We start from the raw sequence: 27,879 nt of genomic DNA, 5'->3' as shown, positions 1-27,879 counted from the left end.
AAAATAAAAAACAAATAATAAAGAAATCAATTATAACCTTGATTCTGTATTCTCCTTCCCCTGAAGCTGGATTACTCTTCTAAAGTAGATTAAAGTGATGCTCTTATTTTCCCTTCTGGTTTGTTTGTGTTTCTCCCCAGGATTCCCCATTCTGACTCCTTCTCAAATGGGTGGTTTCTCAGAGGGCTTAGTCAGACTTGGATGATCATGTCAGTTCTTGGAATCTCACAGTGGCTTAAGTATGTACATAATAAATGTTTTCTGAATAAAGAAATTTTTCTGTTTTCTCCTTTTAATGAGATAACTAATGTCTCCTCCTATGTTGAAGTTGAAAGAGATCTTAGAGATCATCTAGTCCAACCAGTTCTCTCTCTCACACACATACACACACACACATACACACACACACCCTTCTATTACATAGAATCCCTTCTTTAGCATCTCTGACATGACCCATCCAGTCTGTGCATGCATATTTCTGATACTGAGAAGTTCATTGCTTTACAGAAGAGCCAATGTCATTGAATGACAGCTCCAAAGTTTTAAAAAGTTGTTCTTGTTTTGAATTAAAAAAATTTCTGTATAAAACTTCCACTGATTGTTCAGCATTGAGGTTCCTTGATTCCTTGATGATTCCGTACCCCAACAGAAATTTCCTTGCCCAGGAGTCATAAAAAATCTGGTTTTGAATTCTACCTTTGCATCTGACCAGCTAGCTAACCTTAGGCAAAGTGTTTCTCCCTTCCTGAATGAAATTTCCTCAGCTATTAAATGAAAGATAGGAAAAAAATTATATTTAAGATCATTGCTGAAAATAATACAACAGAAACCTATTATGCACCACAGAGACTCACCTCCAGGCTAGCTCTGATTCATTAACACAATTCACTAAGGCTACTTAACCAGCCAAAAAATATATTACCATTTTTTCATTCATGACTCTTTGGATCATTACTCCATTCACAGTCCTTTATTGTCTCCACAGAGATATAAAAATAACACACACACACACACACACACACACACACACACACACACACACACATACACAAAGACACCAGAGTCATAAAGTCCAGATATGATGCTATATTTCTATTCCTCATAAACTCAACAAAAGTTGAATATGGGTAAATTTGTATGACTTACTCTAGGGCATTAAAGCTTGATATTCTTTTCTCAATACCCTCAAGTCATTGGGCTAAGTCTATCTTTGACCAGTTTTTAAAATGTAAAGTATGTACTAAAATCATGGCTAGCCGAAGGACATGCTTTCTATGCCAAAACCATGGACTGCCCAGTACAGATCTGTTCATCATATCCAGTGCACCCAAAATGAAACCCCAGAAAGAAAGATGTCTCTTTCCTACCAGAGTGGTACACAGGAGTCAGAGATCAAGCACCAAAAACAGCTTCCTAGAGAAGCATGCTACTGAAATAACTGCATAATGTTAAATTCAATTGGGTTTTCCACCCAAATGTGTTTTATTAGTGGAGCCAGGCTGTGTAATACAGTGTGTCAAGTGCCGGAGTGCGAATGAGGTGGTGTCAAGGATCCAAGTAAGATGAGACTGAGAACCACAGGATAAATTAGGCAACATGGAAATGGCCTGAAAATTTTCCAATGACATCTGACTGGATTTGTGCTTGTATTTTGCATGCTCCAGCTTGTGTTTACTTATGGGAAGAAGACAGATTTATTTAGAGGAACTGGCATTGGAAAGATTAGTTAAATTGAGAAAAGCATAATCTCCAGACTTATTTTTCTCTGGGAGGTATTTCTGGTCTTTTGACTATATGGAGTTCTTCCTTGGAAAATCTCTAAGCTCTTTTCAGTCCTCTGAAATAGCCCAGATCACTCCACAGTTTCTAGTAATATTGAACATAAATCTCAAATCAGGTAGATCATATCCACTTAGGACCAACATGCACTATAAAGTAGGCATGTTCCTTGTGAGTACAACTGGGAAAGGGAGTGAACACTAACAGTAAAACATGGAAATGAAGGAGAAAAACCACTTGATGTAAATCTCTGTGCAGAAGCATCAATCCAGGATGATTCTGTAAGAAGCTAAAGAACTGCCCTTGGGTGCCTGATGTCATCTGAGCCGCAACCATCATGCTAGAAACACACTTAAACAAGCCTAGCATCCATTTGAAACCAATAGGGAGCCTGCTTCACTGAAATAATCCCAACAATCCCCATCTCCCTCTGAGAAGCTACCCTTTGAGATTGTCCTACAACACAGTCCACCTTCAGGCTTGCCCTGATTTACACTGGTCCTATTGGAAGCTTAACCAGAAAAGCTGCTTTTAGTAGGAAGCTGTGATGGGGCCAGTGTGACAGAAGTGAGTCTCTGAGGGCCTTAGATATAAAAAACTATTTTGCAAACAAATTCATCTCACTTAATGCCAAGAAAGGTGGAAATCTGAAGAATCATACCTGTCAATCAGCTCCCTTTATGTTCAGACACCCTAAATAGGATGGTTTTTATTAACTAAATAGCCTTTAAATCCCTTGTGGCCAAATTATAAAACTCTTGCAAGGTTATGTGTGCCACAAAAAAGAAGACCCATGAGCATAGTTTTACACTGGCAAGAAGAGCAAAATGTCACTCAACTAAATGTAAGATAGTTCACACACATCTGTTACCACCAGAATGTTAAAGGGAAAAAGAAAGAATAAAGAAAGAAAAGAAAGAGAAAAGAAAGAAGAAAGAAAGAGAAGAAAGAAGAAAGAAAGAAGACTAAAGAAAGAAAGAAAGAAAGAAACAAAGAAAGAAAGAAAGAAAGAGAGAGAGAAAGAAAGAGAAAGAGAGAAAGAAAGAAAGAAAGAAAGAAAGAAAGAAAGAAAGAAAGAAAGAAAGAAGAAAGAAAGGAAGAAAAGAAAGAAAGAGAGAAAGAAAGAAAGAAAGAAAGAAAGAAAGAAAGAAAGAAAGAAAGAAAGAAAGAAAGAGAAGGAAGGAAAGAAGGAAGGAAGGAAGGAAGGAAGGAAGGAAGGAAGGAAGGAAGGAAGGAAGGAAGGAAGGAAGGAAGAAGGGGAAGAGCTCACAGTCTAAATAGCTCTGGACATATTTCTATTATTCAGATGACTTATACTATTTCAACAATGATTAAAAGGCTATCAAAGCAGAAGCCAAAACATGTTTGTAATCTGTCACATAGCAACAATTTTTGGTTAAATACATAGACATCCATGTCTCAACTACAAAATGTTATATTAAATCACTGTTGTTATAAATACAGCACTAAAATGTGTGCAGAAAAAGCAAGAAATATAAAATATTTCACTCCTGACAATATCTTAAAAGAATCACATTTTCAGGAAACAAAGATTGCTAGAGAATAAATTTCTGAATCAGGCACATTTGCCCCCATTTTAGAACATAAAGCAAATGCATCTTATGGCATAAGCTTTAAATCCTTTAAATTAGAATGCTACAGTCTAATCAACCAGAATTATTTGTCTAACATCCACTGCCAGCAGGAAATGGATATAGTTTATCATAAAAGAACAATCAAAGTTTTAAAATCACAGAAGTGCACTCAACAGTGTGAAAGGCATTACTTATTCATATTTAAAAATCAAAGCATAATTATATGAATGGGGGAAATTAAAAGAATTGGAATCATAAACCTAAGTTTTACTCCTCCAAAAAAACCCTGAGTTTTTTTAAATATTAACATCAATAAACAAAATCATCAGTGGATCTAGTAAGCCAATCTGACAAAAATATATAACAAGAACTCCTTAATATAAAGTAAGTCACTTTCTCAAGAATTTTACACTCCAGATACTGTGAAAATTTATTCAAATTACTGAATAGTTAAGAAGCAATAGCAAATTCACTTAGAAATCATATACAATAGAAAAAATTAGTTATAATTATTTATATAAAAAATTAGGGGTTTTGCTAAGTAAATTGTATTTTATTACACATGTACTGGTTTTTACATATGAGGAGAACTATTGAGAGAAATAAATTCCACATTAAAATAACATAAAAAGATAGTTTACTGACTTAAAAATAAATGTTCCAGGATAAATAAATATTTCCAACTTCACAACTAACCCAGAAAAAGATTACTTGTTAAATTAGTTTTTATGATGCTATATTCTCTTAGACAAATTTGAATGGTTAATCAAATACCTACTGGGGGCATTTTTGATAATAATTCAAAGTATCTTTCTTCATTGTCTGTCTGATAGCACATTAATTACAGTTTTGACAGTTTTAAACAGTGTTAAAAGGTTTTTTAATAAACCATTTTAAAAAATTCTGGTTTGAACATTAAATTCGACTATTTTGTAACAAATTAAATATTTCCAATGATGCCTAAAAGTACTTTTGCAGTGGATTATAGCTAAACATTTTTAAAAAGGATCTATTCTTTCCAATTACTAAAAGATGTAGTTTATAAATTATGTATCAGTAATTTAAAATTTTATGTAATCAAATATGTATCCCAAAATTATAATACCTAGACATTTGCTCCTTTGGTAACTGAAAGTATGATCAGCAATTAAAAAATCTAAAACTGTCCTTTCAAATGAGCACAAATGAGAAACTACTTTCAAAAAGAAAGCCTTGTGTTTACAAAGGGCAACAATTTTTACATTTAAAACTAATGTATATATAAAAATGCTATTTCCAAAGACAATTGTTTTCTCCAGCTGCAAGGCAGTTACTTTGTGATGAATTAAAACAAGAATCAGATTCTCAAAATTCAAAATACCAAGCATTTTTCTATCAACAGATGTAATAAGAAAGTAATTTTTTAAATTAATATATCAACACTTCCAAATATAATACTTTAAATGGGTAATCCTGAATTAAAAATGTATTGAAGGCTATCACTTTTTATAGCTTAAATTTAGCCTGGCTTTTGGTTAGACCTAGGGTCTTCTCTCTCCATATGTAAAAACATAGTACAACTAAAGTAGATAACAGGTGTTTGTAAACTTACACCATCAGATTGCTGGTCCCACGCCTTAGCGCGCTGTTCAGACCTCTCCAAGGTGCTGAAGACTAACTCTTGCCCATTTGAGAGGAAAATTGCTTCATCAAACCGGCTTTGAAAGAGATTCATAAAGGGCCACCTGTGTTAACAAGTAAAGTTATTTGGAGAATTTCTGTCATGCATACTACACAAAGGAATGGCTCTGACCTTCAGTTCTCAGAAACAATGCTCAGGCAGCTCAAAGAAGATTTTGGAGTATAAATCTTCAAGTACTGATAAAAGAGAAAGAGAGTATATGTGAACATGTCCTTTGGGAGATAAAGTTTGCTGATTTTTGTCAATATTCTTCAAATTAAAATACAGAGAGAGAGAGAGAGAGAGAGAGAGAGAGAGAATACAAGGCTACTCAGAGAACTGAGAATTCCAGAAAAGTTCTTAGAAAACAAGGTCCCATTAGTCCAAAGCAGCAAAATCACTTCATTCTATCATTACATCCACTTTTTGGTTAAAAAATAAAATAAAATAAAGCTTAGATTCCAGAAGCCACTGCACACACTGTGTAACAGATATGCCTCACTCCAACTCCATCTTTGTCTGCTGAAGGCTGTCACAGCAGAAATCAGGCTCTGTGGCTTTCATAGATTATCTCTTTCTGAGGCTGAAATGTATAAAAAGCCATATAACACTCAATCATGTTATCTCTAAAGCAGGTCGCAGTTGCTGCTGTATATAGATGAAGTCCTTCTAGTGAGTGTTTGGCATAATGATTTTCTTGAAAATCTGCTTGTATTAAATAGCATGACTTTCTATCAATATACATAACTCTATCAATATGATGCCATGAAAAGAAAATCAAATGTATTGCTCATATATAAAGCAGAGTCTGTGTAACTTGAGATCAGCTTCTGGTGCTGCTTTAGGAAATAAGTAAGTGTAATTAACTTGTGGTGAAGACAGAGAAAATGGGTTTTTCCCTCACAGAGATCTTCAGGGCACTAGAGGAACTGGAGAGGCACAGAATCTACTGCTAAAACACCTGTCAGAATTTTTAGCAAGTTAAAAAAAACTTACTTTAAAAAAAATCAATTCATAAAAAGATTGCAAAATAAAGTGAAGGCAACTGTCTTCAACTCCTAAAGATATTTTGTTTAATGGAATTTAAAAAATGACTTATAGACATAAAAAAGTCTTGCACTATCTTTGAAAAAAAATGAGTATATTTTAAAATGTTGGTAGGAAACCTTCTTTAACTCATTTTTTAAATGTTTTCTAGCTCTGAAGAAAATAACAATTAAAATTTTAGCTGTATTATAACCAATCTGTATATGTAAGGTCATAGTACATATAGATATTATTCTAAATGATGTGTAATAATGAGAAATGTCCATTCCATTCTGTGTAATGTATTTATTTTATCTTTCTCAACTCTGCATCACACATAACAACTTAAGATTTTTAGTCATAGCTGACATTCCTGTTCACTAATAGTTAAGTCACCTAATCCCTTTTCATGCCAACTCTATAATCCTGACAGTCAAAATAAAGAATAACTTTAATCAGTGTCTATTGAATGTATCCCCTTTTAATAAAAACAGAAATGGATTAAACAACAGAAACTTTCCTTGTAAAGCAAAATACTGTCATGTTTTTGATAAAGAATCATAAAACTGAAGAAGAGAAAGCAGAATTTCTACACAAAAAATGCAACTTTGCAAATTTCATTAAAACAATAATGACTGTTTTGGTGTTAGATCAGGAAACTTTGCTTCAGCACCTCCTAAAGGTACATGTATACAATGCTAAAACATCAAAATAAAAGCTAGAAAAAAATATTGTTTGGTCACTTGGATGCTCTGGTCATGCAAATTTTTAAAACAAAATGTTTATTTATTTATTTATTTATTTATTTGCAATTTCTATAAATCAGTGTTTTCTATACTTCAACAATAAGAAGGTTACCTAGTGCATTTTTTAAAATACAGAATCCCAGACCTTAGCCAGATGGCTAAGTGAATAAACTGTTGACCCAGCACATCAGAGGTTATGGGTTCAACCACCCATCAGGACAAGAAATAATCAATGAATACACAACTAAATAGAACAACTAAGTAAAACAATGAGTTGATGCTTTCCTCTCTCCCTTACTTGCCTCCTCTCTCCCCCTTGCCCCCTCTCTCTTTGTGGGAAAATTGTTTTAAAAAATACAGAATTTCTGGCCTCTTATCAAATAGTTCTGTTGTGGTTCTAAAATCAGTATTTTTTTATGTTCTTAAAGAAATTGTTGTTTGGAAAACACTGCAATAATTAATAAGTTACAGTGAGTACAATCATTTAAAAATGTAAAAGTAAAAACTATGTATGATATTTATCATGATAAAAGGCTGATTATTTCTACATGAAGCATTCACTGGTGGGGGCCTTCCCAAGTGGTTGGAAGGAGGTACCTGACTGGAGTGTTACCTGAAGGACTTAGCAGCCCATGACCATTCTCTCTTCACTTTTCTATGGGCTCCACCTTCCCACACAAGATCTGTGGGTGAGGCCAGTGCTTTTGCAAGTGTGTCCTGTGATTGGTAGGTTTCCCTAAGTCCAAAGTTTAGTAAAAAGAAGCCCAGTAGTGCCACAAATCAGAGTTACTGCTTCAAATTAAGCTTTGCCAGAAAATAAAACTAAGATTTTTATATCCCTTTGCTTAAATGTCTTGCCTTTCAAAATAAGTTCTGAAATCAAGAAGCTAAAAGAAGTTATTTATTAACTTCCTAAAACCCCATTGAACGCTGTCATACCATTGATAAAACTTGGTCTTTTTTTTTTTTACCTACTAGCCAGTTGATATAACAAGTTTTACATGTGATCTAACTTTAAAATTTTTGCATTCACATAATTCAGCTCTATGATACAGGCCTCTAAAAAGGAGATATCTTATGTAAAAATTTCAGTGGAAGTTTTCTAAATGCATCATTCAACTCAGATTTATTATTGAGTAACTTAAGAAAAAATTCTAACTCTTGGAATTTTCTTCAACAACTATTAACTCCACAATAGCATGTCCCAAAATATTCCATGGATCAATAATTCAGTAAGATGTGACTCTTAATGGGTTTCATGGCTCTGGCCGGTTGGCTCAGTGGTAGAGCATTGGCCTGGTGTGCAGGAGTCCAGGGTTCAATTCCCAGCCAGGGCACACAGGAGAAGTGCCCATCTGCTTCTCCACCTCTCCTTCCTCTCTGTCTCTCTCTTCCCCTCCTGCAGCCAAGTTTCCATTGGAGCAAAGTTGGCCCGGGCGCTGAGGATGGCTCTATGGCCTCTGCCTCAGGTGCTAGAATGGCTCTGGTTGTGGCAGAGCAATGCCCCAGATGGGCAGAGCATCGTCCCCTGGTGGGCATGCCAAGTGGATCCCAGTTGGGCACATGAGGGAGTCTGTCTGACTGCCTCCCTGTTTCCAACTTCAAAAAAAAAAGTTTGGCCTGACCAGGCGGTGGCGCAGTGGATAGAGCATTGGACTGGGATGCGGAGGACCCAGGTTCGAGACACTGAGGTCACCAGTTTGAGTGTGGGCTCATCTGGTTTGAGCAAAAGATCACCAGCTTGGACCCAAGGTCACTGGCTCGAGCAAGGGGTTGCTCCATCTACTGAGGGCCCGAGGTCAGGGCACATGTGGGAGGGCAATCGATGAACAACTAAGGTGTAGCAATGTGCTATGAAAGATTGATGATTGATGCTTCTCATCTCTCCGTTCCTGTCTGTCTGTCCCTGTCTATCCCTCTCTCTGACTCTCTGTCTCTGTAAAAAAGGAAAAAAAAATGTCTGGAAAACATAAAACAGTACTACCCTTTTATCAGTTGAAAATATGTATTAGCCTTCAGGCTCTAAGAAATCTTGAAGTAAATAAATTGGTTTATTTCACTCTTTCCCCAATTACCATCTATCAGTATCTTATGAGACTACCATTCCGGCTACCACATTCTGGGAATGTCTGCTCTAGATGTTTTAAGAGTCATATTTTTGTTGTTAGCCCTAACTAGTTGGCTCAGTGGTAGAGCATTGGCCTGTCGTATGAAATTCCTGGGTTCAATTCCCGGTCAGGACACACAGGAGAAGCGCCCATCTGCTTCTCCACCCTTCTCCCTCTTGCCTCTCTCTCTCCCTTCCTCCCCTCCTGCAGCCATGGCTCAATTAGAGTGAGTTGGCCCCAGCACTGAGGATGGCTCCAGGCCTCCACCTCAGGTACTAGAATGGTTCTGGTTGCAACTGAGCAACAGCCCAGATGGGCCAAGCATCGCCCTCTGGTGGGCATGCTGGGTGGATCCCGGTCAGGCGCATGTGGGAGTCTGTCTGCCTGCGTCCCTGTTTCTCACTTCAGAAAAATACAAAAAAAAATGTTACTATTGAAACCTTCTATAATTAATCAGTGAAATATTATCAAGTATCTCCTATAAGTTACCAGTGCATTTCTTATGAGAATTTCCAGCCATGAAAGGGAATTGTGTGAATTCTGCAAGGATAGAGAGCATGTGTAATTGGATGATCACTGCATCTCTAATGCTTAGCAACTGCCCAGGACACAATAGGTATTCAGATTTTTGTTGAATGAATGAATGATAAAGACCCAATTCAGGGATGTGAATAACTACTCTACACACCCAAAGATGTCTTATTTTTAAAAAGAAAGTCCCAAAGAACCTTAGACTAATCAGCTTTCTTTCCAGTTTCACCAAAACTGATTTCTCCTTGGATTTTAAAGCATCTTTCATACTCATCTAATGAGTATAATGCCAGTTTATAATCATGAAAGTGGATTCTGTAACAGGATGAACTCTAGATCTAAATGGGAATTCAATATTTTATCTCATCTAAGCTACAAGATAAACACAGGACTCATGTGATGAGGACAAATGCTGAGACTAGACTTGAGGTAAAAGGCAAAGAGAACAAGTTTTTTCTCAACTCTCTTTATCAAAATGAGGCACTTAATGCCCAGGTTTGTGTATCTATATCAAAAAATCAATAACTTTGAGATTATTAAGGAGGATTTATTAAGTCAGTTATCAAGAGAAAATTGCTAATTTTGTATAACATTCTGAACCCAGAAAATGATCAGTTTTAGCAGTCCCTACATTTTTTTAATTAATTTTACTAGGGTGACATCAATAAATCAGGGTACATATGTTAAAAAAAAACATGTCCAGGTTATCTTGTCATTCATTTATGTTGTATACCCATCACCCAAAGTCAGATTGTCCTTCGTCACCTTCTATCTAGATTTCTTTGTACTCCTAAATCCCCAAACCAAAACAACATGCTTATTCTTAAACCTATCAATAAAAATATCCTCCAATCATTAAATAAAAAGTATAGTTTAGGAAAAGAAATTCATATTTCAACCATTCCCAAAGACATAGAAAGGAGAATGTAATATAAAGATAATATTTTATAAAAACATATTTATTCAAACTTTCATATATGATTATATGTTATGTAATATAATTCCTAAAACCTTTGAGAGGAAAGCATTTATTTTGAAAGACCTTGGTTTGAAGAAAAGAGAAATGTATCTTCTTCTGTGAGAAATACCAAGCAGTCTTCTCTTTTTATGTATGATTTGTCACTATATTCTCTAAATCAAAATTTAAGACAAATAGACTAACAAAGAATTTGTGCTATTTGAAGGCCTGAGAGTTGGGTGCTGAAAATTAGAACTCATGAAACCTAAATTTATAAAAACAGCTGGGCATAATTCTATAACTTGTCTCTGACCTGGAAAATTAGGTTATTAAATTATTAAGTAGCACAAAGCTTACAGTCTTTACAACTTCGTAGCTCTCAAGATTGTATTGGAAAGGGGTGCTAGGAATTCCTTTTAGGGCCTGAGTTTCCCCCAATAATTCAGTGTAACTTTGTAAGAATATTTTTCCCTTTATTCACTAGATTTTTTTCTCTAGCCTAGACTAGAGGTTGTTAATTTTTCAAACAAGGATATAAAACTTGAAGGTAATGAATCAGTTTGAATATAAATATACAAACCATGTCTGGCAGACAAGAGCAGTGCTGGCTCCTGGTGGTATGTATCCTGGGCAGGTTTGGAGGGCTGCCTGATGCCCCTTGCTAACTATGCAGCCACTTTTGCTGAAAGCCAGGACCACTCAAGCAGCCCCATAGATATGAGGCCTATGCTTGCTTTAACTGTATATCTGATAATATGCACATATATTCTGAATATACATTATATAAATATATATATATTCTAGGACACAATTTGATTCTCATGGATTCATTTGGTAAATTAGAAACAGGCTCTGTGCTTTGCAGTGGGAACCAAGTTAAAAAGTCCACTTCTTGCCTGACTAGGCGGTGGCACAGTGGATAGAGGGTCGGACTGAGATGTGGAGGACCCAAGTTTGAGACCCCGAGGTTGCAAGTTTGAGCACGGGCTCTTCTGGCTTGAGCAAAAAGCTCGCCAGCTTGGACCCAAGGTTGCTGGCTCAACCAAGGGCTTACTTGGTCTGCTGAAGGCCAGCGGTCAAGGCACATATGAGAAAGTAATCAATGAACAACTAAGGTGTCAAAACAAAAAACTGATGATTGATGCTTCTCATCTCTCTCCATTCCTGTCTGTCTGTCCCTGTCTACCTCTCTCTCTGTCCCTGTAAAAAAAAAAAAAAAAGTCCACTTCTTTGTTTACAACTTCCCTCAGCACTTAAAACACATGAAGTGTTTTCGAGAGCAGCCTCAAAAAGGACAAACATCTATGGAAAGGCATGCTTTACCTATGTAGTGTCATCTAATCTTCACAGTAATACCAATCCACCTCTGAGGTGGTGTTATTTCCAGTTTTCAGATGGAGACCAGTGTATCAGGTGTTACATCTTAGACTAATAAGAATAGTGGCAGAGCTGCTATTTTGAGTTGGGTAGTGTAGGGCTTCATTCTGTGAGCCACACTCCCTACAGGCCAGATCATGAAATACAAGGAACCAATGGGAGAAAATGAGCATTTCCAGGAAGAAAGGTAAATAGAACCAATCCAAGACAAATGTGACTAAGAATATCTTCGAACAATGCAATGGTTTTTACTGGATTTTTATGCAGGAGTAAGCTAATAATTTGTGAAAAGATTAACAAGTTAATGTAGGACATACCATTCTATAGTTTCTTTCTAGATTTTGACTTAGAGAATATAGCAAGAAATCATATGTAAAATGAGAAGACTTCTTGTTATTTACACAGAAGTAGATATATTTCTCTTTTGTTCAAACCAGGATCTTTCAGAAATTCTTATAGGTTTCTCAGAGCTGGGAACTAAGAAAATAAGTATTTGGTCCTATAAAATTAATTAATAAAAAGCTCACAAAGCATTTTCCACGGTTGTCCTCTGTGCAATGACTAATATTTTTATGGTTTTTTAAAAAGTTACTCTCTTTTCTAATTTTGATGCCCATAAGCTACATTTCCCAGCAATAGTTGCTATTCAAAATTGCTGCATCAATAACAAATTTTTCTGTTACCACACGATACGGTATGGTATAAGGATACTTAATATGCAAATTGCTAACATAATATTATCTTCCCTCCTGTTGCTCTTTAATTTGGCATTGAGCAGCTGAGGTTTGAGATTTTAATCAAAGAGCATTGAGTTAGGCAATATATAAAATCAAGTGAGGATTCTATTTCAATTATTTAACTCATTGTTTATACCTATTAAATTATAAAGTAATCTCAGAAATTCATTAACTGATTATCTCTTGCACTGATTGACCACATCTTTTTCTCAAGTGGCGCAGGATGGCAGCACATGGGCTCCAGCCCAGGAAGGTTAGTCATATCTTCACGTCTCATTTTTATCCATCTGTAAGAGAGCATGATTGTACCTCCTTCATGTGGTCATTGAGAGGATTAAATGAAGTAATCTACAGAAAGCATTAGCCAAGTACTTGGCGTTTAGTAAATAAGTGTTCAGCTGCTATCAAGATGATGAATTGGAGAACTCACACTGAAACATTCCCATTGATATATACTGTGGAGCAGAAATAGTCCTCAAACTATATTAACTATTAGGCATAGCCCAAACAATCTAAACAGAAGCATGCAAAAGCAGCATTCTCAGCTCAGCGCAGGGAGTCACTGGGGTCAGGTTGCTGGCTCCCCATGTGGCACATGCTTGGAACAGGCACCTGGTGTGTGTGAGCAGTATTGTAACTACAGTTATTATAGGCACAAGAATGGGAAGAGCAGCTGGCAAGGCCCAGAGGTGAGGCAAGGGCAGATTGGCCTCTAGTTGAAGCTATTAGAGGAGAGGTAGGGACCTGAGACAAGACAGACAACTGATCAGAATAGAGAAGACAGATAATGGTCTAGGCAGCAGCAGTAACAGATGAAGCTCAAAGAAAGGAGGCTGAGATTCAGTAAGCTGGAAGCCATCTAGTAAGAGTCAGGGGCCCAGCGACTCCCCCAGGGAGGAACCTCACTGATATCACTTGACTTGGACTGAAGGCTTATAACCCTGAAGTTCCAGGTGGAATTGCTGTTTATTAGAAAAAATGCATCTCTTTAGGACAGGCTTAGTCAAGATGGGAGTGCAAAGATAGTGAACCCAAACTTTAAATCACAGGCAGAGTAATTTCTGGTATTCAGCTTCCATCATTCAAATCAAATCTTCAATCTTTTAACTTTCATATTTAATTGATACCCACAGAGACGGTATCCCAAACAAACAATTTTTACATTATTTTTTACTCACAAATCATGACTTAAATACAAACTTTATTAAACTCAACTACTTTCCAACATGGCTCATGGGCACCCTCTAGTGACACAGTGAGGCCAGCTAAGACAACTCATTCCCCCAAAAAACATTCTTAAAAAGTGCCCATTCACTAAGTATTCAATTCCCACTGTCAGCTAAAAATAGATCTTCTGCCATTGTTATTTGCACAGCTATAAACTCAACTTACTGCTCTCTCTTCAGAATCCACAATTAGGTAAAGCCGTTTAATAAAGCATATACTACAATGCAATCATCTGAAAATATTTCAAAGTAACCCTGCTCACTCCCAATGTGAACACATTATATTGGCTGTTGGGAAGCCTTTACAAATGAATAAATGGGATTACAAAGTAGGCAAAGAATTGAAAATAATAATAATATCTTCATAGAGTTACTTCATTTCTCTTCCTAATTTTTTTTTTTTTTTTTTTTTTGGTATTTTTCTGAAGCTGGAAACGGGGAGAGACAGTCAGACAGACTCCCGCATGCGCCCGACCGGGATCCACCTGGCACGCCCACCAGGGGCGAAGCTCTGCCCACCAGGGGTCAATGCTCTGCCCCTTCGGGGCGTCACTCTGTTGCGACCAGAGCCACTCTAGCGCCTGGGGCAGAGGCCAAGGAGCCATCCCCAGCGCCCGGGCCATCTTTGCTCCAATGGAGCCTCGGCTGTGGGAGGGGAAGAGAGAAACAGAGAGGAAGGAGAGGTGGAAGGGTGGAGAAGCAGATGGGCACTTCTCCTATGTGCCCTGGCCGGGAATCAAACCCGGGACCCCTGCACGCCAGGCTGACGCTCTACCACTGAGCCAACCGGCCAGGGCCTCTTTCTAATTTTTTTCAGTACTCCAGTGACTATCTTAAAGAATCATAATGGCTAAATCCACAAAAATCTACCCTATAAATAGCCTGATCATTTATTTCTTACTACATTTTTAAAAACAGATTCTTCCATTTTTTAACTCTGTGCCCAGGGTTCTTGAGCTGGTGGCCCCTGGCACAAGTGTGGTATGTAGACATGGTTTAGTTATGTTTTAAATTGTTCTTGCTGGTTGCCAACACTTTGAAAAAATCTGGATTTCTGGCATCATCTGAAGACAGAAAATTACCTTTAACAACATCTGTCTTGCATCCCAGGAGCCCGGGGCTACCATTTTTGGTGAGGCCTGTGATCTTCATTAAGCTGTCACATCTGTCACATGTGTTATTTACCTGACCCTTGTAGGCATTCAAGTTGCAACCCCTGAATTTGTAATCCTTTTCAATATTTTCTGTAAAATTCTCTTTATAATCTTTATAACCAAGCTGACATTCTATCATATGAGCTGTACAAAAATACCACCAGAGGCACAGACTAAAAGAAACACACTGTTATAAAGAAAAGGAAAAGGCTATTCTCAGTAAAGAGGCATGCAAACACACAAATGAGCCATTCAGTTTGAAGCCAAATGCATCAACTCCCTCAGTCTTGGTGAAGTTCACTCTGTGTTTAGGAATCATGTCTTTGTTTGGAGGTAACAAACCCTCACCATAGGTTCATATAAGCAATGTGGATCCTCTGATCACAACAAGCTGCTCACATTCCAAGATTGCTTTCTTGGAGCCAAAGCCCCAGTGATCATGTGGTTGGCCAGTCAGACCAAGAGAAAGAAAATGGCACTCATGGGTGTGCTGCTGTCAGAGAAGATGTTCATGCTGACAGAGCTGCTCAGCTTGCCTGAGGACACAGAGGGTGGGGATGGGCACCTCTTCTCCAGGAGGTCCTGATGCTGCACGTACTCATGCCATGCTCATTGAATGCTACAAAAATTAAAAAAAAAACCAAACACACAGCACTCATTGTCATACCCCTTGCCACAGCCCATAAACTCAGAAAAGCATAGGAATCTGAAAGAGTGGGCATTGGAGACAGGGAAACTAACACATGGAATGTGACACGGGAAGTCAGTAACCTGGACCATCTCTCCATTTCAATGGTTTGGTTTTAACAGACTTGACTAAGCTAAGTCAGACTACTGGTGTCAACTTAGTCAGACAAAGTCGTCAGTCAGATTGAAACTACTGTGCCCATGTAAATACACTTTGATTTATGGAACACAAAATCTTTCAATTTCTCATCCTATATTTCAAGTGAGAATAATTAATAGGCTGACATGTCCCTTATTCACTCAATACAGTGTTGCTGAGGACTGTTCTGTGCCAGGGTCAGCCCTGGGTTCAGGACGGATTGCAATGAAGTTCTAGGGGGTGCCATTCTCATGAGCTCAAGGTGAAGGGCATCCTGTAATGTTCCAGAGTTTAGTCTGCATGGACAAATGCAGTGGCCCTGCTCTGAGACAATACAGGCAAGTGCCCTGTGGTCAGGGACTTTACATACTGTGAAAGGAAACAGGTAATGTTCGATAAATGAAGAAAGGAGTGAAGAAAAAGTCTCTGGGAGTGTTACGTACTACTCAGAAAATGAAAGTAACACATGATTGGGTGTCTGCATGAGATTTCACCCAGGAAAATTAAAAAAAAATTTTTTTTTAATTTTAGAGAGGAGAGAGAAACAGAGAGGGAGAAAGAGAGAAAAGGTGGGGAGGAGCTGAAAGCATCAACTCCCATATGTGCCTTAACCAGGCAAGCCCAGGGTTTCAAACCAGCGACCTCAGCATTTTCAGGTCAACGCTTTACCCACTGTGCCACCACAGGTCAGGCTAGGAAAACTTTTTATTTCCTATGGTTAATACCCCAAAATGTAAACTTCTGCTTCAGACAATAGAAGCCTCTTCTTTGTGAAAGCTAAGTGTTTTTTTGTTTGTTTGTTTTTTCCCCACCTGAACTGGCTTGTAATCTTTGAGATTAACATCTAGGCTTTTATAGGTGATCAGTGAACACAATCTGTTCTCTCCTGGGAGACAGCTGAATTCAAAGACAACTTGTCAGGATTCAGCCTTTTAAAACAGTACACTGATACTTGCCCTATCTCTCAGGCTCTCAGGCTTTTGTAAGCGTAGGATCTTCTGTCTTTCTTCCACCTACAACTGAAGTCATTTAAGTTGTTTTTGTATAAACAAATGGGTTTATTTTCATTAAGCTAGAATGGTTCAAAGACCAGCAGTTTCCAAGTCAAAGAATATAAAGAACACACACAAAAAAACTGCTACCACATTATTGAGTTTGTTCATATTCCTTAATTGATTAAGGCTCTGTGAATTATAATGCTCAAGGAAAATTCCAGAGCTTCAATGAAATAATACATTGGGATCAGAAACCAATTTCTTTGAAACTGTGACACTGAAACTTCAGTGACCCTTACTTAGAGACCAGATGCTTCTGCCAGACTTTACAAGGGCTTCTTCACAGGTCACCTAAAACTGAAAAAGTAGATATGTTTTAAGTTTTTATTTTTAAGAGCCCTCCAAATTATTTATGCACTTCAGGTCCCATTAAAGAAGGATCTGACCTTGGTTTGGGTGATGAGTGGCCACTGTTTTATTATGAGTGTTTGCTCAAAATGCATCCCTATTTGCTTTCATTTGGTTTAAAGATTTTGAAATGCAAGCTCAAAGAAGGTTCTATCAACTTACATGCTTGAGTCTTGTTGCTTTTTCCAGGATTTTATTAAGAAGTATGTATTATAGAAGTATTAAATTTTGGGAAGCTATTAGTGATTTTCATGAAGCACTTGAAGTTCTAGATGTCTCCCAGGGCGATGCTGACAAGTTCTGCCACTAGGGCACCTAACATCTATAAAACTGCTTATCAAGAGCTTAAAACACCTGTGGCATTTTTAAAGTGATTTTAAAAATAGAAATGTCTCTTGGCCCTGGCCGGCTGGCTCAGTGGTAGAGCGTCGGCCTGGCATGCGGAGGTCCCGGGTTCGATTCCTGGCCAGGGCACATAGGAGAGGCACCCATCTGCTTCTCCACCCCTCCCCCTCTCCTTCCTCTCTGTCTCTCTCTCTTCCCCTACCGCAGCCGAGGCTCCATTGGAGCAAAGATGGCCCAGGCGCTGGGGATGGCTCCTTAGCCTCTGCCCCAGGCACTAGAGTGGCTCTGGTCGCAACAGAGTGAAGCCCCGGAGGGGCAGAGCATCACCCCCTGGTGGGCAGAGCTTCGCCCCTGGTAGGCGTGCCGGGGGGATCCCAGTCGGGCGCATGCGGGAGTCTGTCTAACTGTCTCTCCCCGTTTCCAGCTTCAGAAAAATACAAAAAAAAAAGTCTCTCTCTCTTCCTCACCTTGATTAGTCAGAAAATATAGAAAGAAAATGTAGTGGCCACTTGAGATATTCCATTTTAGACTGTTGAACACCAGAGGATGGTGTGACACCTTAAAGCAGTGTTTTTCAACCAGTGTGCAGCGGCACACTAGTGTGCAGTAAGACATGGTCAGGTGTGAGTATAAATACATTTAGAAACTATATTATTAACTATATGTGTAATATGTACTGTGTTGGAGTGTCATTTTGGTAGGTGGTGTGCCCCAGGATTTTGTAAATGTAAAAAATGTGCCGCGGCTCAAAAAAGGTTGAAAATCACTGCCTTAAAGAACCAAATGATGCAGATCCAAACTAAGGCAAGGTATGCAAAGTTCAGTTTGCACTCAAGCAACCCCTTTCCTCTCCCAGTCTGTGCAATCTAAAAATTGACATATCAGTTTTTCTTTTTTTTTTTTTTAAATAATTTTATTTTTTTAATGGGGTGACATCAATAAATCAGGATACATATATTCAAAGATAACAAGACCAGGGTATCTTGTCGTTCAATTATGATGCATACCCGTCACCCAAAGTCAGATTGTCCTCTGTCACCTTCTATCTTGTTTTCTTTGTGCCCCTCCCCCTCCCCCTTTCCCTCTCCCATTCCCCCCTCCCCCCCGTAACCACCACACTCTTATCAATGTCTCTTAGTTTCACTTTTATGTCCCACCTACGTATGGAATAATGCAGTTCCTGGTTTTTTCTGATTTACTTATTTCGCTTTGTATCATGTTATCTAGATCCCACCATTTTGCTGTAAATGTTCCGATGTCATCATTTCTTATGGCTAAGTAGTATTCCATAGTGTATATGTGCCACATCTTCTTTATCCAGTCATCTATTGACGGGCTTTTTGGTTGTTTCCATGTCCTGGCCACTGTGAACAATGCTGCAATAAACATGGGGCTGCATGTGTCTTTACGTATCAATGTTTCTGAGTTTTTGGGGTATATACCCAGTAGAGGGATTGCTGGGTCATAAGGTAGTTCTATTTTCAGTTTTTTGAGGAACCACCATACTTTCTTCCATAATGGTTGTACTACTTTACATTCCCACCAACAGTGTATGAGGGTTCCTTTTTCTCTACAGCCTCTCCAACATTTGCTATTACCTGTCTTGCTAATAATAGCTAATCGAACAGGTGTGAGGTGGTATCTCATTGCTGTTTTGATTTGCATTTCTCTAATAGCTAAAGAAGATGAGCATCTTTTCATATATCTGTTGGCCATTTGTATTTCTTCCTGGGAGAAGTGTCTGTTCATATCCTCTTCCCATTTTTTTATGGGATTGTTTGTTTGTTTGTTGTTGAGTTTTATGAGTTCTTTGTATATTTTGGATATTAGGCCCTTATCTAAGCTGTTGTTTGAAAATATCATTTCCCATTTAGTTGGCTTTCTGTTTATTTTGTTATCAGTTTCTCTTGCTGAGCAAAAACTTCTTAGTCTGATGTAGTCCCATTCATTAATTTTTGCCTTCACTTCTCTTGCCATTGGAGTCAAATTCATAAAATGCTCTTTAAAACCCAGGTCCATGAGTTGAGTACCTATGTCTTCTTCTATGTACTTAATTGTTTCAGGTCTTATGTTTAGATCTTTGATCCATTTTGAGTTAATTTTAGTACAGGGGGACAAACTGTAGTCCAGTTTCATTCTTTTGCATGTGGCTTTCCAGTTTTCCCAGCACCATTTATTGAAGAGGCTTTCTTTTCTCCATTGTGTGTTGTTGGCCCCTTTATCAAAAATTATTTGACTATATATATGTGGTTTTATTTCTGGACTTTCTATTCTGTTCCATTGGTCTGAGTGTCTATTTTTCTGCCAATACCATGCTGTTTTGATTGTCGTGGCCCTATAATAGAGTTTGAAGTCAGGTATTGTAATGCCCCCAGCTTGATTCTTTTTCTTTAGGATTGCTTTGGCTATTCGGGGTTTTTTATAGTTCCATATAAATCTGATGATTTTTTGCTCTATTTCTTTAAAAAACGTCATTGGAAGTTTGATGGGAATTGCAATGAATTTGTATATTGCTTTGGGTAATATAGCCATCTTGATTATATTTATTCTTCCTAGCCAAGAACAAGGTATATTCTTCCATCTCATTATATCTTTTTCAATTTCCCTTAACAATGGTTTATAGTTTTCATTATATAAGTCCTTTACATTCTTTGTTATGTTTATTCCTAAGTATTTTATTTTTTTTGTTGCAATCGTGAAGGGAATTATTCTTTTGAGTTCCTTCTCAGTTGTTTCATTGTTGGCATATAGAAAGGCTATTGACTTCTGAATGTTAATTTTGTATCCTGCGACCTTACTGTATTGGCTTATTGTTTCTAGTAGTCTTTTTGTGGATTCTTTGGGGTTTTCGATGTAGAGGATCATATCATCTGCAAAAAGTGATACCTTTACTTCTTCTTTTCCGATATGGATGCATTTATTTCTTTGTCTTGTCTGATTGCTGTGGCGAGAACCTCTAGTACCACATTAAATAAGAGTGGAGAGAGTGGACAACCCTGTCTTGTTCCTGATTTAAGGGGGAAAGCCTTCAGTTTAGTGCCATTTAATATGATGTTAGCTGATGGTTTATCATATATGGCCTTTATCATGTTGAGATATTTTCCTTCTATACCCATTTTGTTGAGAGTCTTAAACATAAAATTGTGTTGTATTTTATCGAAAGCCTTTTCTGCATCTATTGATAAGATCATGTGGTTTTTGTTCTTTGTTTTGTTGATATGGTGTATTACGTTAACCGTTTTACGTATGTTGAACCATCCTTGAGATTCTGGGATGAATCCCACTTGATCATGATGTATTATTTTTTTAATATGTTGTTGTATTCGATTTGCTAGTATTTTGTTTAGTATTTTAGCATCTGTATTTATTAGAGATATTGGTCTGTAGTTTTCTTTTTTTGTGCCATCCTTGCCTGGTTTTGGTATGAGGGTTATGTTGGCCTCATAAAATGTGTTTGGAAGTATTGCTTCTTCTTCAATTTTTTGGAAGACTTTGAGTAGAATAGGAACCAAGTCTTCTTTGAATGTTTGATAAAATTCGCTGGTATAGCCGTCAGGGCCTGGAATTTTATTTTTGGGGAGGTTTTTAATGGTTTTTTCTATTTCTTCTCTACTGATAGGTCTTTTTAGGCTTTCTGCTTCTTCTTGACTCAGTCTAGGAAGGTTGTATTGTTCTAGGAATTTATCCATTTCTTCTAGGTTGTTGAATTTAGTGGCATAAAGTTTTTCATAGTATTCTACAATAATTCTTTGTATATCTACGGTGTCCGTGGTGATTTCTCCTCTTTCATTTTGGATTTTGTTTATATGAGTTCTTTCTCTTTTTTCCTTGGTAAGTCTTGCCAAGGGTTTGTCAATTTTATTGATCTTTTCAAAGAACCAGCTCCTTGTTCTATTAATTTTTTCTATAGTTTTTCTGTTCTCTAATTCATTTATTTCTGCTCTGATTTTTATTATCTCCTTTCTTTGGCTGCTTTTGGGTTGTCTTTGTTCTTCTTTTTCTAGTTCCTTAAGGTGGGAAGTTAAGTGGTTCACTTGGGCTCTCTCTTGTTTGTTCATATATGCCTGAAGTGATATGAACTTCCCTCTTATCACTGCTTTTGCTGCATCCCATAGATTCTGATATGTCGTATTATCATTTTCATTAGTCTGTATAAATCTTTTGATCTCTGCACTTATTTCTTCTTTGACCCATTCATTTTTTAAAAGTATGTTGTTTAGTTTCCACATTTTTGTGGGATTTTTTTCCTCTTTTTTGCAGTTGAATTCTAGTTTCAAGGCTTTATGATCAGAAAATATGCTTGGTACAACTTCAATTTTTCTGAATTTGCTGATGTTGTTTTTGTGGCCCAACATATGGTCAATTCTTGAGAATGATCCATGTACATTGGAGAAAAATGTATACTCAGTCACTTTGGGATGAAATGTCCTGTAGATATCTATCATATCCAGGTGCTCTAGTGTTTTGTTTAAGGCCACTATGTCTTTGTTGATTCTCTGTTTGGATGACCGATCTAGAGCCGTCAGCAGTGTATTGAGGTCTCCAAGTATGATTTTATTTTTGTCAGGTTTTGTTTTAAGGTCAATAAGTAGCTGTCTTATATGTTTTGGTGCTCCTTGGTTTGGTGCATATATATTAAGAATTGTTATGTCTTCTTGATTCAGTGTCCCCTTAGCCATTATGAAATGGCCATTTTTATCTCTGAGTACTTTTCCTGTCTTGTAGTCAGCATTATCCGATATGAGTATTGCTACACCTGATTTTTTTTGGATGTTATTTGCTTGGAGTATTGTTTTCCAGCCTTTCACTTTGAATTTGTTTTTATCCTTGTTACTTAGATGAGTTTCCTGTAGGCAGCATATAGTTGGATTTTCTTTTTTAATCCATTCTGCTACTCTGTGCCTTTTTATTGGTGAGTTTAATCCGTTTACATTTAGTGTAATTATTGATACTTGTGAGTTCCCTATTGCCATTTTATATCTTGCTTTCTGTTAGTTTTGTGTCTTGTTTGATCCTTCTCTTTCGTTTTTCTATCTTTTGTTTTTATTTGGTTGTATTCCATACATCTTTCCTCTGTTGCTATCTTTTTTATCTCATGTGCTTCTGTGGTGGTTTTTTCAATGGTGGTTACCTTTGAGTAATGAAAAGGGTCCCTACCCTGTTCATTGTAGCAAACTATTTTTTGAGTACTTTTGCACTCCATTGTCCTTTGCTACTGTTAATCTCCATCTTCTCCCCCTCTTTCTTTTTGTTGTTGTCACAGTTTAAATTTGGTTTTATTGTGTTCTTCTTGGAGCTTTTACTTGTGGCTCTGTTTTTTTTTTTGTTCTTTGTATCTGATTGGAGAACCCCCTTTAGTAATTCCTGGAGTGGGGGTTTTCTGATGATAAATTCCCTCATCTTTTCTGTATCTGTGAATTTTTTTATTTCTCCTTCGTATTTGAAGGATAGCTTTGATGGGTATAGTATTCGTGGCTGAAAGTTTCTCTTTTTCAGGACTTCAAATATTGGGGTCCACTCTCTTCTAGCTTGTAGAGTTTCTGCTGAGAAATCTGATGATAATCTAATGGGCCTTCCTTTATAGGTTGTATTCTTCTTTTCCCTGGCTGCCTTGAGAATGTTTTCTTTGCTGTTGGTTTGTGTCAATTTCATTATGATATGCCTTGGAGTAGGTTTGTTGGGGTTAAGAAAACTCGGTGTTCTGTTTGCTTCTTGAATTTGAGGCTTTAGTTCTTTCTACAGGCTCATCTATTATTTGTTTGAGTATGTTCTCCATTCCATTTTCTCTCTCTTCTCCCTCTGATATACCTATTATTCTTATGTTATTCTTTTTGATGGAGTCAGATAATTCTTGTAGGGCTATCTCATTTTTTTTAATTTTTGAGTCTCTTTCTTCTTCTCTCTGTTGTGCCTCAAGTTGCTTGTCTTCTATTTCACTAATCCTCTCTTCTATCTGACCTGTTCTATTAGCTAAGCTTGTTACTTCGTTTTTCAGCTCGTGAATTGAGTTTTTCATCTCTGTTTGATTTGTTTTTATAGTTTCAATTTCTTTGGACATATATTCTTTGTGTTCATTGAGTTGTTTTCTGAGCTCCCTAAATTGCCTTTCTGTATTTTCTTGTATATCTCAGAGGATTTTTAGGATTTCTATCTTGAATTCTCTGTCATTTAGCTCCAAGGTTTCCAATATATTAAATTTTTTCTCCATAGATTTTTCCTCATCTAGCTGTGTTACCTCTCTTTCTTTTGTATCCATGATATTCGATTTTCTCTTCCTTAATGGCATCTGAGGGTGGTTTTGTTGATAGTATTAATGAGATTTAATAAAGAATAAAAAGTTTAAAAAAATAAAAAATCAAAAAGAGTTGTTTTTTTTAAAAAAAATTAATAATGAAATAAAGAAAAATAAAATAATAATTTTTAAAAAAAGGAAATTATTCGCCCCCTCCTTTTTTCCTCTCCTCTCCTCTCCCTTCTTTCTTGAGAAAATCTTGTGGTGAACTGTGAATTATAACAAACAATGCCTGTGATGGAGGTCCTGAATTGGGGAAAAGTAATAAAGGGGCAAAAAAAAAAAAAGAAACAAAAAGGAAAAAAAAGGGGGGGCGGTATGGACCCACAAAAAGCAAATAAGGAAAAAATTTGGGTCAAGAATAAAATGATTTGCTTTTAGGTGTTGGTGTTGTCTAAGAGTTATGATGAGAGGAATAAGAGAACAGAAAAATGGGGGGACAAATTAAAAAGATACTATTGTATTTAGTGGAACAAGAACTGGATAAAATGGAGAGCCAGGGATGGGAGCACTGCTAGTGAGTTAAAAAGGTGAAGTAAAAAACCCCCAAAATGCCACAAACATAAGTTTGACTCCCTGATAAGATAATTTGTTTGTTATTGAGGTTTGAATGAGAGGAGATGTAAAGGAGAAAGGAAGAAACTAATATAGAGGGAGAAAAGAAAGAGAGAGAGAGAAAAAAAGAGGGAACCAGTAAAAGAAGAAGAAAGAAAGGAGAGAGAGAGAGTTAAGGGTTTTGGAGTGCAACCCTCATAGAGAGAAAGGAAGAGGAGAAAAAAGATAATGGGAGATGTAACACTTATGGGTAGTGTAGTTCAAGGAGAGGAGAGAGTAAGACCGGCAGAGAGTTAATCAGCCAAATTGGAGGAGGAAAAAAAGTATCAAGAATGAAGATAAGAGAAACAAACGAACAAATATAATAAAATGGGATAGGTTATAAAGTCTGCAGATTATTCTTGATTTTGAGAGGTTATCTTCTTGTTTTTTCTTTTCTCTCCCTCTTCCTGGTCGGTGACTCTGTACCCCAGGTTCTGCCCCTTTGGCACGCTCAGGTAGAGGTTTGCAGTTGATAAGTCTCTATGGCAATGTCATGTATTGTACTTTAGTCTCGTTGGGAGTCAAGACTCATTAGCTTTCATAGGTTCCGACAGTGAGAGAGTCCGTGTTCCTGGAGCCTTTCTCCTAGTCTTTCCTTCCTCAATTATTAGCCTGATAATCCAGCTATGGAGTTGTTGCTGCCTCTGCCTGGATCGTAAGAGGTTCAAAGAGCTGACAACTCCCCACTCTATTTCCACTCAGCACAGGGCTCTGGGTAAGGCTCAGTCAGTCAGAGCTCCTAGCATAATCAGGCGGGCTTTCCGCCCACTCAAAGACCTCTGGCTCTGCCACTCTGTCCGGTAACACAGGCGGGCACCCACTTCCGGGGTGCTTGGAGGAAACTCTCATTCACTATCTGCGCGCGCAGACCAGGATATCCGGCCAGTAGTCTCACGCTCTGAGTGAAACCCCCAACCGCATGGAAATTTGCAGCGCTGGAATTCGCTCTCGCTCCGTCCCCGTGCACGGCTTTTGCAAGGCGCTGGGGCGGCCCGAGATTCCGCTTTTGCCCACACAAAGGCCCCTGACTCTGCCCCTCTGTGCGATAACACGGGCGCGCCCTGCCGAGGCACTCGGAGGAATCGCTCACTACCTATCTGCACGCGCACACCAGGATATGAGGCCGGCCGCGTTTCCCTGAGTGAAACCCTCACCAGCACGGAAAATTTCCACCGTTGGAATTAGTTCTTGCTCCCTCCTGTGCGCAGCTTTCCCAGGGCGCTGGGGCTGCCCAGAGATTCTGCTTTCGGCCCACAGAAAGGCCTCTGACCCTGCCTCTTTGTGGGGCAACACGGACACCCACTTCTGGGGCTTAGGAAGAGATCTCTCGCCCACTAACTGCGCACCAACCAGGAGAATGGGTAAAATGGCTGCCCCGCTTGTCTTTCTTTGTTTGGGTTTGGCACGAGTGTTAGCTTGTATTTCCTGGCTTGCCACAGGAACAGTTTTTCCTCCGCTAGGATCTCCATGCCACAGCCTGGTTCGGCCCTTTGTGCGCGGCCTGGATGTATTCACCCCCTTTGCCTGCCTCAGTTTCTATATTCACAGTTACCAGAGAAAGCCGCCCTGTTTAGGTTAGTGAGGAAGGCGGAGCATTTCTTACTCCCTATTTCCTTCAGGATTTGGTTATATATTTAGCCAATTTTTCACTCGACCATACCTTCGGGTGTATTGTGAAGCATCTGGAGGCTCCAAGTATAGGTTTTTCTGTTTCTGGTTGAAGATCTTGTTGAGTTTTGGGGGAGATTTATCGGTATCGCTTCCTACTCCGCCATTACTCTGACGTCATCCTCAGTTTTTCTTAAACCAGAGATTAAGACTTCACTATCATTTTCTTCCAAATGGATGGATATTGCTTTAAAAAAATTCTACAAAAGAATGTGACAATATTAAAGACAGGAAAATGATCCCAGGTGTCACCTGAGGCCAGGCTGAGGAAAGACTAGGCAGCACCTGCTTCCTGTGAGGAAGAACCCCATAATGGCACAGTTCATTGTTTTCAGACCTTTCACCTTTTCAAGAACAGTTAGAAATCTGGATGCTTAGGTGAAAGTTAATAATTCTTTCATGTTACTAAATATTGTTATTAAATTTTTAAAATTTTTAAAACATGTTATTACCTGATCAGCTGAAATTGGGAAGGGAAAAAGAGGATGCCGTAAAAAAAAGTCACAAGTCTGAATGTGTCAGGAGATAATAGCTAATTATAGATAACTCCTATATCTCCCTCACAGGTAAGCTTTGAGGAGGTACTCTTACACCACAGGGGTAGGTTTCACCTGCCCAACACTAATTTCTCCTTCTTTTTGTTCCAGTATCCATTGTTCTTTGGAGACCCACCAAGCCTCAGTCCATGAGCTCTGGGTCGAATGGGACTTACTCCTCCATTATAGAGAGCAGCCTGTATGTTGTGGCTGACAAACCAAGGACAATGACATGGCTGTCAAGCCAGTGTAAGTCTACTGGGAAAGAAACCCTTCTTGTCACCCAGAGATCTGCAGCAGGGGGGACATACATCTAGAGCTGTCCCTGGCTACTTTGCTACAATACTGGGAGAGCCCCTGAGAGAATGTAGCAATGTGAAGAGCAGAGGTAGAAGAAGAAGAAAGACCAAGATGTCTGATTACCTTGTTTGACCCCCTGGGTCTAGTTGTGCTTCAAGCACATTAGGCCCTGGGTGCTTCTGTTAGGTGTTCCAATGTAATCTCTTCATGCACATTAGTCTGAGTGAGTTTATGTTCCCTGCAACCAAGAGTCCTGGCCAAGTTTCAGGGAGGAAGAAGGGAACTGACAGACCCAACACTGGGACCAGATCTCTGTCTCCCCATTGCACTGTGCACCCTCTTCATGGTTCATCAAGTCATAAAGAGAGCAGGGAGAAAATGGCAGACTTGGCAGGCACACACAATGACTTCTAGTGGGTAAGCAGAACCCCTATTTGCTTAAGCCTTTTCTAGTTAAAATATTTTTTGTTATTTCAATTTTCTACATGCCTATGAAAGAGACAAAAAGAAGGGAGGATTTATTCAAGTCTTTTACTGAGTTTGCTAAAGAAAAAAAATCTACCAATGAATAAACTTATTTTGGTGTGTACTGATGGTGATCCATGCATAGTGGGGAAAAATATATAGAGAATTTGTAGCGCTTCTTCATGAACATGAAAAGAGACCTGCCCTAAGTTTTCACTGCATCCTACATCAGGAGGTGCTTTGAGCTCAGATGTGTGGCAAGCAGCTTGGTGAGGTGATGTTGCTGGTCATTCGGGTGGTCAACTTTATTGTTGCCCGAGCTTTAAATGATCACCAGTTAAAAACACTGCTGGATGAAGTTGGGAATAATTATCCTGTTCTGCTTCTGCACAGCAATGTGCATTGGTTGTCAAGAGGGAAGGAGCTCAGCCATTTCATGGCTTGTCTGAGCAAAATCTGGACTTTTCTTGAAATGAAAAACATCAAGCATCCTGAGTTAGCTAACAGTGAGTGACTCCTGAAGTTCTACTATCTCATGGACATGACTGAA

General features: G+C 38.2%; 1 protein-coding gene across 1 annotated transcript in view; it reads right to left on the bottom strand.

Moving 5' to 3' along the window:
- Nucleotides 1-15,350: 15,350 nt before the first annotated feature.
- The window catches only part of IQCJ (IQ motif containing J), a 37,346-nt gene continuing 24,817 nt past the window's right edge, over nt 15,351-27,879 (bottom strand). Inside the window, 1 exon segment of the mRNA XM_066254427.1 lies at nt 15,351-15,516. Within this exon segment, the coding sequence (XP_066110524.1) occupies nt 15,351-15,516 (166 nt within the window).

This window comes from Saccopteryx bilineata, chromosome 2 (assembly GCF_036850765.1).
Source record: "Saccopteryx bilineata isolate mSacBil1 chromosome 2, mSacBil1_pri_phased_curated, whole genome shotgun sequence".
In the NCBI taxonomy this organism is placed as follows: Eukaryota; Metazoa; Chordata; class Mammalia; order Chiroptera; family Emballonuridae; genus Saccopteryx; species Saccopteryx bilineata.
The sequence above is the reverse complement of the archived record's forward strand: the minus strand, read 5'-3'. Positions and strand labels throughout refer to the sequence as shown.